The 18,119-nt window shown below is 35.1% G+C and overlaps 1 protein-coding gene across 2 annotated transcripts in view; it reads right to left on the bottom strand.

The window, feature by feature from the left end:
• ANGPT1 (angiopoietin 1) overlaps positions 1 to 18,119 on the bottom strand; it is a 246,772-nt gene that overhangs the window by 58,724 nt on the left and 169,929 nt on the right. For both annotated transcript variants that reach the window (XM_049633517.1, XM_049633518.1), the window contains exon 5: positions 3,651 to 3,778. In XM_049633517.1, the coding sequence (XP_049489474.1) occupies positions 3,651 to 3,778 (128 nt within the window). The remainder of the gene's footprint in view (positions 1 to 3,650; positions 3,779 to 18,119) is intronic.

The raw sequence follows: 18,119 nt of genomic DNA, 5'->3' as shown, positions 1-18,119 counted from the left end.
AATAGCTCAATTTTGTTGATTGGTCCATATCCCATATCTTACATATATGAACTTTTTGTTTTATTTTTATAGGCTGGCCTTAAGTTTCTTACCCTTGCTAGAGCTAGAGTTTCTGCAAGCATTACAATAAGCAAAGATTGTGCCAAGCATATCCAAAGGTAGCACCGAATTTTAGATCTACAAAGCACAATCTACTCAGAAGAGTGAACATCTGATGCATTTTCCAAGCATTTTTATAAGAGAATTCCAGGGATTTATATCAACATAGGAGAACAAAGTGAGATTATAAGGTAGAAAGGAGCAGGGTGGCTTATAATCAGAACATGAATCAATTTTATGATAATAAACCCTCTCCTGTGTCACTCACATAGGTTCATATTAAAAAAATATAAATGGTGCAACTTTAGTCACCAAGAAAACAAACACAATTATCTTACTTAGCTCCCTCTCTGCTGTACTCCCCTCCGCCGCCCCCCCCCCACTGCCCCCAAGAGATACTGTCTGGAGTTGATGCCTTTATTACAAAGCCTGTGTTCGATACTTACTATGTGATTTGGGCAAGTTATTTTTCTAAAATAGGGACAATGGGAGCACCTATCCCATAGAGTTATTGAAAAGAGTCAACAAATGAGTTTTTACATCTAAAGTGTTTAGAATAGACCTGGCAAACTGTGAATGCATTTGAATTCCTGTATTGACCAGCTTCTAAATTATACTAGGGAAAAGTCATACAATAATTTTTCTTACTAATGCCATGCTAAATGAGATTTTAAAAAATTGCTATGTATGAAAAAGCACAGGTTTATCAATCTAAAGTTTCCATAATAGAACTGCATTAGTACTTGTGAGAGGACCTGTGATCATAAAGGGGAAAAAATAAAACAAAGGAAGGAACACCCAAGTCAAGAAGAAAGCCCAAGTCTTTCTCCTTTCTGTTCAGTGATCGTTTTCTCTCACTATGCTCTGCTATTTCCAATAAAACTAAAATCTCATGATAGTCCTGACCAGACAACATGTGAACTTCCCTCCTCTGGGGCTGTCTCCACAGTGATAAAAATTTGCCTCTTATACGTTTATACTGATATTATTGCTAACTTGCTCAGGCTATTATTTTTTCTTAGGCCCAAACCTTAAAGCTTGACTAAGCAGATATTTGGCACTTGTGAATTTAATATTTTAGATGTAATTTATTCAGGAACAACCCTGAAGCTCCATCACATGCAAAATCCACCATTTTGCAGAGGTGTAGGTTGAAATCATGCTATCCTGATGAAACCAACATAGAAGTCAGCCAGTGAACTAGTGAACTGAATTCTCCAACCCACTCTTTTATGTAAATATTAAAAGCAAATTTGTTCAAGATTATGAGTTAAGATAGTATATTTTTCTTCCGCCCTAACAGGAGCAGTGATTCTGAAATAGCCTGTGCATCATTTGTATCTCAAACTGCTGGTAGTTATACATGAATTAAAATACATGAAATGATCAAAACTTTATTTGTAATGTCCTCTCTGCCAAAACCTGGGGCCATGTGACAGTACTGGGTGATAGAGTGAAAAGGATTCTGAAAGTGTGAATGTTAATCTAAAAACCTTAAAACTTGTTTTATTTTTATATTCATATATGTCATAGAATCATTAGATGTCTAAAGGAAGGTCACTTAATATTTTTAGATAACTTTATTGTTATAGTCAATTCTATTTTAGTGGAACTGACAATAATTTGGGGATTCTTTCAGGACTTGGGGAATACTGTAGGTAAATTATAGAGTATTTCTGTTAGCACCACTCCTCTCTCCCAGGACAGTTTCTGATACGCTTAAACACTACTATGGATGGTGTGTGAGTATGTGGATGTGTATACATGTGTAAATTCAATACCAATTGAATTTACGCTTAAGTATTCTTTTAAGATATCAGCAAGTATAGTAAGAAGGCTTCATTATCATAAGATCCAAAGGATTCAAAATGTTTCCCTTTACAATAAGTTACCCTCTTCTCTTTACTACCAGAGTCACCATTGTACCTCACAGTTTTTTTCCCCCTTTTAATCCATGGAGCACTTAATTTAAGTGAGGTTTTGCACAGAAGCCCCAAATGAAAAACAGGTGAAACTAAACTTCTTTGGTGGGTGGCCCAGGTAGCAATGTATGGAACTCCCCCCTCCCCCTTCTTCATTATAGAACAGCATGAAAGGACTCTTTTAGAAGAAATTTTTGTCCGAGGAAATGGAAAAAAAACAAAAAACACTGAGCTAACTTCAACCACTAATCCTTACTGAAATGAGGAGAGACAGGATGTTGGGAGAGTCCAGACTCTGCTCTTGACAATGATGTAACATCTGGCACACTGGTCTCTAAGATGCATTTCTTTCACCCATCGAAAGAGACTAATAATCAAGAAGACTAAATTAGACTGACTTACTGTATACTACATGGAAGTGTTGGTATTATCATCAGAAGGTCATTTATTCATTCATTCAAACACATATTTACTGAAGACTTGCTATGTGCCAGACACTGTGCTGGGTCCCAGAAAATCAAAGACAAAAAAGGCACAGTCCTTGCCTTGTAGAACCCTGCTGGTGAGAAAGTCATTCAAAGCTGCTTGAGGGAATTAGGAAAGGCCTTCTAAGAACACTTGCTCAGTATCCACAGGAAATGAGGACATGGGACTGGTAATTTAGGTGGGGCAAAGAGAAGAGGAAAGTTGTTTCATCTTTTGAGCATGGAACATTACAAAGGCAGGTGGTCTTCCTGGAGCTTTGGGTCCCTCTTGGCACCTTGGGCTACATAAAGCTTTTACATGTCAAAGAGCATGGCTCTCCTCAAGGCTCTCCATATATTCTGCTTCAAACAGACTGTCTCAATCCCTACATCTCCACAGTATGTTGTAATTATCTGTGTAACTGTCTGTCTTCACCACTACAGTGGGATCTGTTTGTTCTATATTGTGTCCCTAGGCAGGGACTGATGAATGACACTCACTGAATATGTATTGAGTGAAGGAATGGATGGATGATTTAATGAATAAATAGGGGAAAAGCATATATAAAGGAGATATGACAGCAGGAACATAGTGTTTGCTTCAAAGTTTACTTTGGATCTTATTCAACATACTGATGAATCCTATCATCCAACCTACTCTTTTAGGTAAACATGAAAAGCAAATCCTATCAAGATTGTGAGTTAAGATAGAATACGTTTCTCCCACCCTAATAGGAGCAATGATTCTGCAAACAGTTATATGACCCTGGCTCCCCCTCTACAAGCATCTGGACTGTACATGATATGTGCCATCTGGGTCCTTGGGGCTTTGAAGATTGCTCCTAACTCTTCTCCATGTACTTGAAGTGCATACTACTTCAACATGTAATCTATGCAAGGCAAGCATTTATGAGCAATGGGACATCCCAGAAATGAACAGAGGATAAATAGAAAACTTTGTGAAAGAGGGACAGGAGGTGTGGGGTTGGGGGAGGTCTGTACAATAGGGTTTTCATCTTTTATGGACCTGGCAAACAGTATCTTTGGGAGAAAAGAGCTCAGGCATATATATTTTCAGTTTAACAAGCCCACAAATCAATCTGATTATTCAGCAATTCAACTAGGATCTGCTTTACATCTCGTAAACAAACACTTCTGGTTTTACCTTTTTGGGTTCTGGCATATTATTAATATAAATAGTGTAGATTCCACTTTTATTAAAACCAGCTTGATATACATCTGCACAGTCTCTAAATGGTTTCTCTTCCTCTTTTTTTCCTCCCTTTAGTAAAACTGCAAAAAAAAAAATTGCAATATGTGAACAAGAATATCAGTACCATTAGTACCCAAATGGACTCCAACTATAACTAAGCAAGCCTTTATTTCCTCCAAACAAATGTCAATATTGCATTTACCGACAAATAAATCATGAAGACAATAATATATCTGACCTGACTCACAAAATTACAAAAGTAATGGAAAAATCTGTAGAGCCATTTCTAACTGAACACTTTTTTATATTTTGCTTAATTACTTAAATCCTGTTTTTCTCTATAACTTCTAGAATATCAATTCAAGGGACAAATGACGTAATGGTGTAACACCTCTAACTGGCAATAATTATGTCAATTTTCTTGCAAAATTTCTAAAATGTTCTCACCTACATTTCATAGGAAACTTTTAAAAAATGCTAGAGCATTTTTGGAGGAGGAAGAGATAAAGATCACAAATTCAAACATAAAAATACAGTATGGAGGTTTAAAATGCTAAAGTAGGTAGTATTGTTTTTCTGTGGCTTTAGACTGATAAGCTCCTAGAAATTTTTATTTAAAAATTTTTTTTAAATAATTAGATTTAGAAAGTAGAAAAGAGCCTCTAACCTAATTTACCTAGAAACAAAAGGGAACTGAACTTTGGTTTTTATATAATGCCTGAAGTTAAACTATCAGGCCAATAAAACACATATAAAAGAACACAAATGAGTAAGGTTTGAAATGAACTTATATAAGGGAAGAGTTCAGTGAAGGGTGGAAGTCAAATGGAAAAGGAAATTTAATTAGAGAGGCTCTCCTGAGAACTTAAGTTTATTCATTGAACTTCATCCATTATGAAGTTCTCATTAGTGAAATAAAAATACAAAAATGACTCATATTTAGTAGTCCTTTGCTAAAGATACACATGGCATATGTATAAAATATTTATAATTAGTATTTTCTAATAAATATATATGTTAGTAATTTGTTGCATTAACCCCTCCAAGAAGTTTTTTTTAGGATTATCTTATCATCTTGACCTTAAAGTCTCATGTTATTTAATAAATACCTGCTTTCAATCACTTTGAGTCACGATGGCCTTTTATACTGAGAATATCAAAGGTATATTATTTAAAAATGCTTTAAAATTGATTTTACATGCTCTAACAATCTAAAACACTAGCCTGATTTAAATGTAAGATGCATGAGGTTATTAACTGATAGGTAATTTATAGGTAATGTACTAATTTATAGGTAATTATAGGTGATTAATTAGGAAGTCTAAATTGGTGCAAAGAATGACTATCTCAGTATAAATACTTCAAACTTTCAAAAATAATTATATTTAAAGGAAATAAAACATCCACTCAGATACACTACCATAACAAAAATACAGAATTATAACTTTTAATAGTGTCATGGTTTTCTGTATAGCTCATATCTGTGCTAACGGTTTTGCCTACTTAATAAATAATTACAGCTGCAATATCAACACAGAATAAGTAATCAGAAGACTACACATTCATATGACAGTGAAGAAGCACTGCACAGAATGTATGCAAATAGCAATTTAAAATGAATATATAAATGCTTGTTCAAAAGCCCTCTTTAATTGTAATGGGTGTGTTGATGGGTTATGTAAAGGTAATATTCTGAAAAACATCCACACAGTTCATTTGTGCTTGCTTATTTTAAGTTAATGGACTACTAAACAAAACCTCCCTAAATTCCAAATGTTTAATCTGTTGAAAAAAGTTGAAAATAACCAAATTAGATGCAAAAAAAGGGGGGGGGATGTAAAGAAATGCCAAAAAAATTTAAGCTCCTTTGTGAAGATGAACACAGGAAGATGTGGTCAAGAGGAATTCAACGGTAAACCCAGTTTTCTTTTTTGGGTAAGAAATGGAGAAAGTCACTTATCTAAGGAGAAAATGCTTCTCTTACTGAATAGACCACTTCCTGCTCTCCCTTATTTAGTTATGCAGTGAGAATATGCACCCTTCCCACTTCTCTGTCACCCACTCCTCTTTTCTTTTCCATTTCAGGAAGATGTGGGTGAAGAGGCCCTTGTGTGGGAAAAGGGAAACCCACACACATTTTCAATAACAGAGAAAAAAGAAAAACGTTGAGTATTACTTTATTTTTCCGGAAACTAATCGTATAAAAGTGATGTCCAAACCGTGAATATAAGTCTTATAACTGGAAAAATGCTTTGAGTATTCCACCATAAAATGTACAGATAGTACTATGGTTATACTGTGGAGTTCTTGTTGTTGCAATGGCAACATAACCTTATGAAGATATTTCATTTTCTTGAAATACGAAGTTCTATTTGAAAAATAGAAACACACTCTTTGCAGAAGAAATAGTCATTCTTTCCAGAAAAATTGGACTTCTTATATTTGATTACTTATTAATTAGTAAATATTATGCTTGAAAGCTCGATCCAGGCCATAGTTTAGAGTATTGAAGGATTTAAAATCAGTTTAAGAGCTCTGTACACAGCTCTCCTTTGACATTTGTACTATATACTATTGTTTGGAAAAGGTCCCTTCTATAAACTACAAAGTGGAGCAGTTATACATGTCTCCGAGGCAAGTGTATGAATTATGTTACTCAGAACAGAGTGACTGAATTATATTAAGAACTGAAGAAGTGGTAGTTATTATTAATGTTACAGTAATAATAATAATTATGATTAATGGCAACACTATATTATTATTCTCTCTTATAGAAGGGACACTAGCAGGCTGGGAAAGGCCACCAAGTCTAGCCAATGGAGTGGTGATCTTCCACCCTCAAATCCAACATTATAGCTGCCCAAATATTAGGGAGTTACAATTGATTGGTTACATTAGGATTATATCGAACTGGCCTCTCCTTGTCAGAGTTGGCTAACTTGTTTATTTTATTCATCGACTGCATCACATCATACTATTGTTAAAGTCTTAAAAAAAAAAAACCAGGTAATCTAATCTTGCTGCATATATAAACTTCCTCTGAACAGTTAAAATTTAAAGATTATTTCAGATGAAATGTATTTAATAACCCATTGTTAATAAAGGTTTTAATTCCATAACTTTAATTTGCATGACTAATTATTTTCTTTGTTAATTACTAGAGATGTACAGCTACATATTATAAAACTGGGCACATAGTAAACATTTTAAAACATAGGAAAACAATAAAAAGATGAATTTAATGAACATTACAAGTGTCAGAACTAAGGATACATTTTTATAGGAGATCTTGAGTTTCAAAAAATTAATAAATTAATAAAATTAATAAAAAATAAATTAATAATAAAATTAATAAAAATAGAAGATGATATCTGGAGGAATTCATGGTAAGTGACAAGAGATGGATATGGAAAACATGGTGGCGGAGGATATAACAAGCATCAACTGGACAGAGCCAGGGGGAGTGAACTGGAAACCTTATTGAGGTGTTAATCTATCTGTCAGAGTAGTTTAAATTTTTTATAATAACAGACTGGTTTAAAAGCATGAATTAAAAAATTAATCTTTATATCTAAAAGTTCCCTCTTTGATCACACACTGTTTTCTTTTCCTCTTCCATTCCTTAATTCTTAATTAGTCTGTCTTTCCACTAATTGAGTCTGGATGCCCACCATTACTATCAGTCCCTTACTAAGCCTTCCTTGCTTTCCTTTCTTCCTAACTTCTATCACAGAGTCAGGCATTAAAAACAGTTCAGGTGGAATTCTGGTGCTCTCCACCCACTGTCCTTTCCTCTACTAATCCCTTGCATGGATAAATTCCAACTCAAGGAAGGACATTTTTTCATTCTCTCACCCCTGCTTCCAGATGGCAAACACTAAAATGAGGCTATTTAATGACATCCAAATGCGTGTTTTCTAAATGCAGCTATGTTCTCCATGCTGCTCAGTCAAACCCTTGGTCCTTTCTAATAGATTTTCTATTATACTTCCTGAAACGTGTACTTCAGACCTTTCCACTTTTCCAAGGCTAAATCTTACTTCTATCATCTCTCATTCTTTATACATGACCTTGTTTTATGGTTTACTAAGAAGACCAAAGTCATTTGATATTTCCTCCACCTTATTCACCCATACTACAGAAGCCGGCTTTGCCTATCTTTTCCCTTGCCTTTTGTGTTGATGTCTCTTGGTCCCTTTACTATTCTCTAATTGTCCTTTCCCTTTCATCTTCATTGAGTTCCCTTCCTCTCTTCACCTACCATATACATATTGACTAGATTCTACTCTCAGATCTCTATTTCTTATACATTTGCTCTTTTTGCAAGCTATCTGTCATGGCTTCAAACTTCTACATAAAAGCTTTCTAAGATATAAGCATTTTGACATTGTATGTTTGCATCTCTCTTGACCTCCAGATCCACATTTCTGTTTGTCTATTGGGCAGCTCCTACTGCTACCTCAACTTTCATTTGCTTAATGTTGCTTAATATTTCCTTCCAAATTCTGTGTTCTCTCTTTTCCTAACTAGTCCCACTACTCTCCCTCAGCTGCTATCAGTTAAAAAATAATGAAAGCCTAAATATAAAACAAATAGACTGTGGCTTTTTAATTGGTTTTTCAATTTAAAAGCTTGCCTCCTGTCCCCTCTTAGTTTAATCTATGCTATATTAATTTACTCAACAAATATTGATTGAACATCTTCTACGTGCATGACTTTTCCTAGACAGTAAAGATACAAACATAAGAAAACCACAATCTTCTCTTAACGCAATCACAGTGTGATGGGAGAAAGACCTACAAGACCTACTATACATAGTAGGTCTTTCATTAGTAGGTCTTTCATGATAACTCATGATAGATGTATCCATGATTAGTACCTTCCATGTAGAGGAGAACTCAATTCAAGCTACCTTAAGCAAAAAGTTAATTTATTCAATCATAAACAATCTAGAACCGAGTTTTAGGTAAAGCATAACCAGGTTTCAAAGAATGTGAACAGGAACTGGTTTCGTGCCTTTTTTTTTTCTTTTTGACTCAGCTGATGACTCTCTACCTGGTCACAAGATGACTAGCAACAGCTTCTAGAGCTATGATGTTAGCAGCTTAACTACAGCACCAAAGAGAGATAATGCACAATTTTTATTTTGGATATATGTGTCAAATTCATTGGGAATATTTAGGGAGAATATATTCTATCTGTCAGGTAAACTTGGGAAAGGCTGTCCAGAAGAGAGAACAGTTGAGTGAATAAAACGTGTAAAACATTTATCTGAACTTAATTTTAAAAGCCTGGTATGGCAATTTAAAGACTTTATGCACACCAATATCAGCAAATAAATCTAGAAAGTCTCAGAAAAGAATCATTATTCATTCTTTTCATTTAGCCTTATCTCTATAGGCTAATCTCCATGATCTAAAGGGAAAGAATAGGAACACAAGCAGGTGCACGTATGTCTTTCACCAGCCAACATTCAGTCAGTAAGACACCTGAGACCCTGATTGTAGCAACTGTTGACTTTATCTGGCTCTGCCTTTTATTTGCCCAATGAATTTCAATCCAGATGGCATGTCTGCCACTGGGCTGACTGGAGGGAAGAACCATAAAGCTTAGGAGGAGGGTCACTTCAATTCAGATGAACCCTCAAGAATAAACTTCCTGGAATGTGGAATTGGTAATTCTGAGTCACAGGAAACCTAGTACAGAACACAGAAGGCAATTAGCCTTTGCTACCAAAAACAATGTAAAAAGCTGAAGGCCTTGATTCTACTAATTTCCTAATAAGTTGCTTTAAAGGGATAAATTCTTTATTCCTTTAAAATCTTAGATGTGGTTAATGACTCCTACCTCTAGTATTTAGCAAACATCAGAATATATGTGGATCAAGTTATTGGTTTAAGGATAATCCTTATGTTACTTATTAGACCATCATCACTACAGAGAGCACAGTACAGGAACTGACCCTAAATCCATAATTTTTCAATGTGACAGGTTAGTGAAGTTAACTGAGCATATGGATAAGTAAATCACCATATCTGATAAGGTGCAAACAAGCAAACAACTGATTGATTAGATTCTATTCTTTTCAGCCAGGTGTGTGGGCATCTCATGGAAAAGCCATTTGAAGATGCTCTCTAGATTCCTAATTTATTTGAAAGGACTTTTAGAAATAGGAGAAGATAATACCTTACATTTCTAGGGTGTGGAAAATTAAAAGGTTTACAGGCAATATTCAACATTTCAATATTGTGTGGGTGGGTATGAAGGTGAGCAAAACTTACCAGTGACTCTATAAATACATATCACATGTGTATAGCTACTTAAATACATAAAAGCTTGAGGCTTCTGAACTGAAAATTTCCAAGTTGGCACTTTATTTTATATAAAAGATACGCATATGAACCTAAATATCTGGGGGTTGACATCTCAGCATGATTGGTTTAACCTACAAAAATGGCAATTACATACAGTTTAATGTAGCATATTTATATTATATGTATTTATGTGTATATATGTACTATATAGAGTACACCTGAAGTCTTTGGGTAAGTAGCTAAGAGCTTCTTTTTAAAAAAATCTACTATTCTTTTCCCCACAGTCCCTCTAATCCTGGTATAAGAGAACACTTGAACATCATTCACTTGCTACATTATAATTTTAACTAAAATTTTTGTTAAAATTTTTTTTTCTAAAAAAAAAACAACCCTATTCTGTGTATGTGTATATTTTGTAGGTAACTAGCCATCATCTTCTTGGTGGAAATATAATAATCATGATCGTAATAAAATCAATTGGCATACTAGTATTAGTAACTAGCACACTTACTATGTGTTAAACTCTGAATTTTGTGAGCCAAGTATGTTTTATATGCTTTGTTTCATTAGTCCTCATAAATACCTAATGTGGTATATTTATCAATATGTTGTATATATGAGGAAACTGAGGCTCAGAGATGCTTTCTAACTTCACCAAAACTTCTAAGTAGTGAGATTCTTTAACTATAAAGCTAAGAATCTTAACTACTTCTTACTGGCCCCTGGAGTGAAGTCAAACTCAAATAGGACTCCAGTGACTCATCTGTCACAGAGTCCCCAGCAATACCTATCTCAGCTGACAAGGTCATATCCAGGGTGTTGGGTAAATCAGGACAGGCCTTAATTCTGGATGGCTACAGACTCTTCTCATGGAAGCAAGAAGTACTGGAAGAGTGACAGGGGGCAGAAAAGACAAGAAAGAAGAAGAACTGTTGAGAAGAGAAGAAAGGAACAGGTAGCAGAATTATCTGTGAGATGGGAATTCTCAGCAGAAATGTGGAGCACTGGTGGCCCACAAATTCAGAAGCTAACAGAGAATTAGGAAATAAGAGTTGCCTGAGCAGTTACATTGGATTTCATAATATCTATATCCTAAAAATTGTGCTGACCAAAGTCTACCTCCATTAGTCTTAGACACTATTCTCACAAGCCTAATTACTTGATCTTCTAGCCTCTGAACTATTTGCTGAAGTGACAAGTATAAAGGACGTGCTAGTGGGGAAAGGGAGAGTAAGCATATGTGTGGGTATTTGTGTGGGAGTGTGTTTGTGTTCATCTTCTAGAATAAGGCATGAAGACAACAACAACAAAAATGATAATCAAAAGGGGTTTTTTGTGTAGGAGGAAGAGACAGTAATCTTAAAAGTAGGCAAAAATAAGAAATGAGAAGAGTTTGGGCAGTGTACGAGGGACAAATTATATACTTTTTCAATGGCATTGTATTATGATGCAAATTAAGTCATGCTGAATATAATGAATTATTAAAAGCTTTGGTTTTATTCAATTTTTTATGAAAAAGGAGAAGATGAAAACAATACAGAAAATTTACTATCACAATATTTTTAAATTTTCTTAACATTTTACTACTTAATGAGGTACATTTTAATTATCTGGAGAATATATTACCCACACGTATAATTATAGGCATGTACATTTTTAATAATATTGAGGTGTATGCATAAAGTGCATAAACTGTTAAATCTATGTGGACATGCAAACCACCTTATGCCATAGGTAGATTGCTAATTTTATGGTATTTTTTTTAGTGTAGAATAATGAAGCATCAAGCTAATTCTACACATTTGTACTCTAGTTTGATTAGTGTATTTAAAAATTTCCAATGCTCTTCTAATGTGAAATGACTCATATATATATATATATATATATGAATGTATATTTAATGCATATACATATGTATATATATACACATACATACACGTGTGTGTGTGTATATATATATATATATATATATATATACATGAATGTATATTTAATGCATATTACCCTTAACATAGCAAAGAATGGGGAAAAAAAAGAATAGAAAATTGAAAATGGATTTACACACAACCTTTGTTTAAACAAGCAATACTCATTTTTCACAAAAATTATTTCTGTGTTATCCTTTTGGGCACCCTGATGGGCAGTTATAAGTGCTACATGACCCTTGCCATTTGTTCAGAAGGTCATTCCGTTAACAAAAATATGTCAGGTGTTTCATGTGTGTTAATTTCCCATGTAATGTTTTTGGCCTGACTGGAATATATCGGTTTTGAACAAAAGATTTCTCATGCATGTGGGAAAGCTTAAAGGGCATCTTTTGTGTTTTGTTTTAAGTAGACAAATAAGTAATTTCAGCAAAAGTCATTAAAAACGGACTGAAAGTCCTTGGGCAATGCTGTAAAATGGAAAGCAGTTGCCAGATGCTTTTGAAAACTGACACACAAAAAAACCCCACAACACAACACCAAAACACTTCAAGTTTTAAATAAATAAAGACTGACTGTCACCAGAGGTATGTCACTTCGATTCTTACTCTTCCGGTAAAATATACTTGAAAAATAATACTTGATTGCCATGCTAAGTTTGTATTCTGAAGTTGGGATTTCCCTAGTCATCAGATGTGATACAAAACCAAGAGAAGAAACGGAATGATTGATATGAGTCATAAAATGTGTGGATTTGTCTAGGCCATCAAACACTAAGGTGTGTGGTACTTTTATATGAAGCAACCTGGCAGCAGAGCTGGGGCTAGAACTCAGATGCCCTGATTCCTATTCCTTCTAGACCACCATGCCTTGCCCTCTAAATGTCATATGTCACAGCGGATCCAAGACACTGGTTAGGTAACCATCTCAGTCTAAGGTAACCTAACTCTAGGGAGATGAGCTGGAGGATTAATTATGGTTGGGATTCAGTTTACTTGTGCATTTGTAAGTGTGTATATGAGGCCACAACAATGGGACAAACTTCCTTTAGAACCAAATCTCCACTTAAAATTAAACCCAAAGTTCAAATTCACTACTCTAAAGGAACTCATGCTTGCTATGAAAACAGAATGTTCACAACTTAAAATAATTATGAGTATATGCAAAGACACAAAAAACACACATATTAAAAGAGGTTTGGCTTGGGGCACCTGGGTGGCTCAGTTGGTTAAGCGTCCAACTCTTGATTTTGGCTCAGGTCATGATCTCAGGGTCATGAGATCAAGCCCCATGTTGAGATCTGCACTGATAGTGAGGATCCTGCTTGGGATTCTCTCTCTCCCCCACTCTTTGCCCCTCCCCCACTCATATTTTTTTTCTTTCTCTCTAAATAAATAAATAAATAAATAAATAAAGAGGTTTGGCTTAATTGGTATTTAATTTAATTATTTAACTTTATCATAAATTCATTAAAAAGATACATGGCTCTTAGTAGGTCACATATTAATGTGATTCCTTATAGGAGATGGTCCCACTCAGAATGTGAACATCCAAGCCAGTAGTAAGATGAGATTCCAGTGTATTTAATTATGATGTTGATATTTTTTAGTTGAAAATAAATGACAAGCTCCAATAGGAAACTAAAAATGTTTTTTATCAATAGTTTTAAAGGTTCTTTAAACGCTAAAAATCAATATTATTTTGTTTATATGTATTTAAGCTTAACTGTATAGTTGTTGTATTTCTCAGGTTTTATTTCATCTTTCTCCCTTCTTAAAGCTGAAGACATTTCATGAGGGTTTCACTGTATGGTTGATGTGATGCATACGTACTAAATTATGTTAATAAAATTTTTTTCTCTCTCTCCAGGTAATTATAGGTATCATTTGGACTCAGCGTTAAGTACCATAGCTTATCTATAAGTAACCACTGCTCTATTACATCCCTAGACTCAGGAAATACTTGTTCAGTTCAACTTGAGTGTGGATGAGTCCAGGAAATGACTTAGTTGGAATTCTATTAAAAATATTTTGTGCTTTGAGGCATCTGGGTTGCTCAGACAGTTGAGCATCTGACTTTTGATTTCAGCTCAGGTCATGATCTCCCGGTCATGAGTTTGAACCCCACATCGGGCTCTGCACTGACAGTGCAGAGCCTGCTTGGGATTCTCTCTCTCTGACCCTCTCCTGATCATGTGCATGTGCGCGCGCTCTCTCTCTCTCTCTCTCTCTCAAAATAAATAAACTTAAAAAAATATTTTCTGCTTCTTTGCTTTAATCAATCAGATCATGAAAGCAGAAGAGAAGAAGAAATGGAGTTTACTCAACTCGAAATGTTGGAACATCAAGGCAACACTTTTGTGCGTGTGCGTGTGCGTGTGCGTGTGTGTGTGTGTGATAGTTGTTTCTGAAGCTGAAACTCTAATTCCAAAAGAGAATTAACCACAAAATTTCAAGTCTCCCCCAAAAGATGTGGTTTTGAAATGATTCATGGGAGAGGTCAAAGGCTGTACTATTTTTTATTTTGCTATCATGAGTTTCACTATCTGCTATTCACGCAATTTTTTTCCACAGAAATTACAACTTTTCAAAAGGCAGATAACATGCTCCATCAAAAAGGAGAAATATACCATTTCCAAAAATAAACAGTCACTTTCCCCTTAAAGCCATTGGGTTTTATGAAAGGAAGTGCTAGAAAGTGTGGTTCATTTTAAGGAAATTGTAAATGTTTGACATATAATTTTCTGTCAAGATAAAGCATTTCCCTCATTAAATGGGAACAAGTGCTCACTGTGGTGTTCAGCAGATGACTTCCTGTATTTTTCTTTCTCTTTCTACCTAATGTTAAATTGTGCATTACAAGTAGTCAACGAAAACCCAAATATTTTACTCAGTCAATGAAAATGATATATTCTATTTTTATCAATGTTTATATAAGTGACATTCAAAAAGTTTTAATTTCCTCCCATTGCTTGTGATGTTTTTAGAATCATTCTTAACTCAAGGGACTTGCAGGAGTTCAAACTATCTCATCCCTTGACTGAATGATTTACTTCACAAACTCAATAGACACTACACGGGAGGTAAATTCCTTTCAGATGGTAGAATTATTCTGTTCTGAGAACAGAACCAAATGTCTCCTCAGCACTGGGAAAGAAATAAATGCCTCATTTCCCCTTTTCAGAAGGCCAGAGGACTGAAAATAATGATCAGAAGTTCCATACCACAGCAATCAGCCTCTGGGAAAGGTATTTTAAACAAAATAATTTAGATCACTTAAAAATTTATAGTATCCATCATTATGTCTTCACATGATGTGAAAGACGTTTTTTTATATTTTTATTTTTTATTTTAATGAGCTGCATGAGAAGCTCCTTATAATTTGAAATTTGCGCTTCATATTAGGGACCTAACTAAACAAGCATGCGCACGTCTCTCGGTATTTAAGTTTCTTTTACTCCTCTCTGTCCCGTGTACATCCCAACACACACTGCTCCCTGTCCTTTCACGGGCCAGTCTGCTAGGTGTGGGCAGATAATATTTTTTTGCTTTCACTTCTTCTTGCTCATGTTAATTTATTTTTTAAAGTGTATTTATTTATTTTGAGAGAGAGAAAGAGAGAGAGGGGGAGGAAAAGGGAGAGAGAGGGGAAGGTGAGGAGAGAGAGAGAATGCTAAGCACAGTGCAGAACCCAATGTGGGGCTTGAACTCACAAACCATGAAATCATGACCTTAGCCCAGGTCAAGAGTCAGACACCCAATCATCCCAGGCTCTTGCCCATGCAATTGAGCCATACATGCAACCAAACTCTCCCTATAGGAAGCCACATTCCACATCTCAGTTTAAGTTCACGTCTCAGTCTGCCTTTTTTTTTTTTTTTTTTGGCCTTTCTGCTTATTTGCCATTAAGATAAGACATTTCATAGCAGTCTTGTCTCTCTGCCATAACACTGTTCACTACTGTTTTTTTCCTCCCTAGTTGTTTTCCTTTTGGTCTCTTTTTGGCCATCCCTTACAGAACTCTCAATTTTCTCTCTTTGATTTTACATTCTTATGATTTTAAACTGGGTTCATAATCTTACCATGTAAATTCTCTGAAATTACACATAAGCTTGTGCCTGAGTGTTTGCACTAAGCGAGAAGGAATGGTAGGCTACTTTTCATCAGATTCTCGAGTGGATCTACAACCCCCCAAATGGTTGAGTCATTGCTTTATATGCACTTCTAATGATTTCATTTGCTGCACGGACTTACTACGTTGTGAGGACACAGCAGTCTATGCAGTCATCCAGATTTCACTCTTGAATTCCATATTCCTATTTCTCTGATTTCCAGATTCTAATTTCCCATAGTCACCTCAGTCAATATGCCCCAAACTAAACTCATTATGTTTCCCCCTTATACCTGTTTCTCTTTACATGTTGCTGATTTTAAGGAATGTCATCAACATCCCATCAGTTACTCAAAGTAGAAAATTAAAAGTTATATTTGACTCTATTTCTAATAGGTCTTTATTTCTTGTTGATTCTGATTCTCTTTTTTCACAAATTTCCCCTCCATCTGTCTTTCCATTTTCCCCCTTTGAATCTGACTTCATTATTTTTCTCCTAGGGGATCCTTTTGAGAATCGGATGAAAACCACTATCAACTCTTTCTCTTCCCTCCCCATCATAGTATATTAGATAACATACAGGCTCGAGAATCAGACTCTGGGTTCAAATCTCAGCTTGCTCGTTTGCTAGCAGTGTGATATTTAGAAATTATTTACCTCTCTATGCTTAGTCTCCTTATCTGTCAAATAAAGCTAATAAGGGCACATGCTTAAAGAGCTGTTATCAGAACTGAATGAGTTAATATATGCAAAGGGCTCAGAAGGTTGTATTTACTCTCCAAATATTTGCTAATATTTAAAAAATGGCAAACACACCTATCTGGTCCTTCTACTTCCAAGCTTACAAACTCTCCAATACATTCTTCCTACAATGTGACTTGGGTAATTTTTTCTAAAATGCAAATGTCAATATTGTCCTCATATATTAGCATGACCCCCTTTTGCTTTCAGAGAAAAAAAATGCAGCTTCCTTGATCTCCTTCAGTTTACCTCTCTAACTCCACATTTCACTGTCTTCCTGGCTTTGATTCTGAGATTTAGGTTATGCATTTAGGTATGGGATGAACCATAGTAGTTACCTCATACTGTTATTGTGGGGACTAAGTTAATACACATAAAGTTTAAGCAATGCCTGAATCATAGTAAGCACTCAACAACATCCTTAAGAAGACTGTAGATGCTGTATTCTGCCCTCATCATGTCTCTGTCATGATTCTAATATTTCTCTTGTATATTTCACTAGTGTCCTGGCATGTTGGCCTCACCTCTACCAAACGTTTATGAAATGTCATTGTGTGTTTATCTGTCTCTCTCCCCACCAAACTCTAGTTTCCTTGACGCTAAAGACTGAATTACATCTTTTCTCTCTACCCAGTGGTCCAAACCCCATCTGCTATATAACAAGAACTCAAAAAATATTTGTTAAATAGAAATGGATGAGAGGAATATTCTTATACCCAGAAGGGAATAAGAAACATAACAGTTGCTGTATAACTATTTTTGAGTGAATGGATAAATTTATTAATTGTACCTTGGTATAGCAGGAGTATGCTCCAAGCTGATTTAGACAGTAAGAAAACCAGCCCATGGTGGAGGGTGGAGGCTAAATACTATTTTCTTTTTTTACTCTCTTTCTTTTTTAGTGCACTGTTACGAATTAAATTCTTGATCACATAATATGTTTCCCTTGTGTGTGCTCAATGTATGTGGCGATGGTTTAATCACTTCTGAACAGAAATATGAATGGTGAATGTCTGACAGTCACAGCCCCTGACTATCCTTCCCAAAAGAATGCAAAGCCTTGTTTCCATGCCATTATCAATGTAAACTTTTTAAGTCCAGCAATAACTGTGAATTGCCAAAACCATGAAGAAATCAGCTAAGTTTTGATGCTATGATAACATTGAGGGCAATATTTTTTTAGTGGGTAATGTTTCTAAGAATAAATGTGACCAAATGTCTGCAGACAAAGGTAAGGCAAAAAAAGTATCTTACCCAGAAGACTTACAAAATGGATGCAATTCAGTTTGAAATGATTATTTGCCTAAAACACCACTATTGCCTGTTTGGAA

This window comes from Panthera uncia, chromosome F2, assembly GCF_023721935.1.
Source record: "Panthera uncia isolate 11264 chromosome F2, Puncia_PCG_1.0, whole genome shotgun sequence".
NCBI lineage: Eukaryota > Metazoa > Chordata > Mammalia > Carnivora > Felidae > Panthera > Panthera uncia.
Note: the sequence above shows the minus strand (reverse complement) of the source record. Positions and strands in the feature narration are given on the sequence as shown.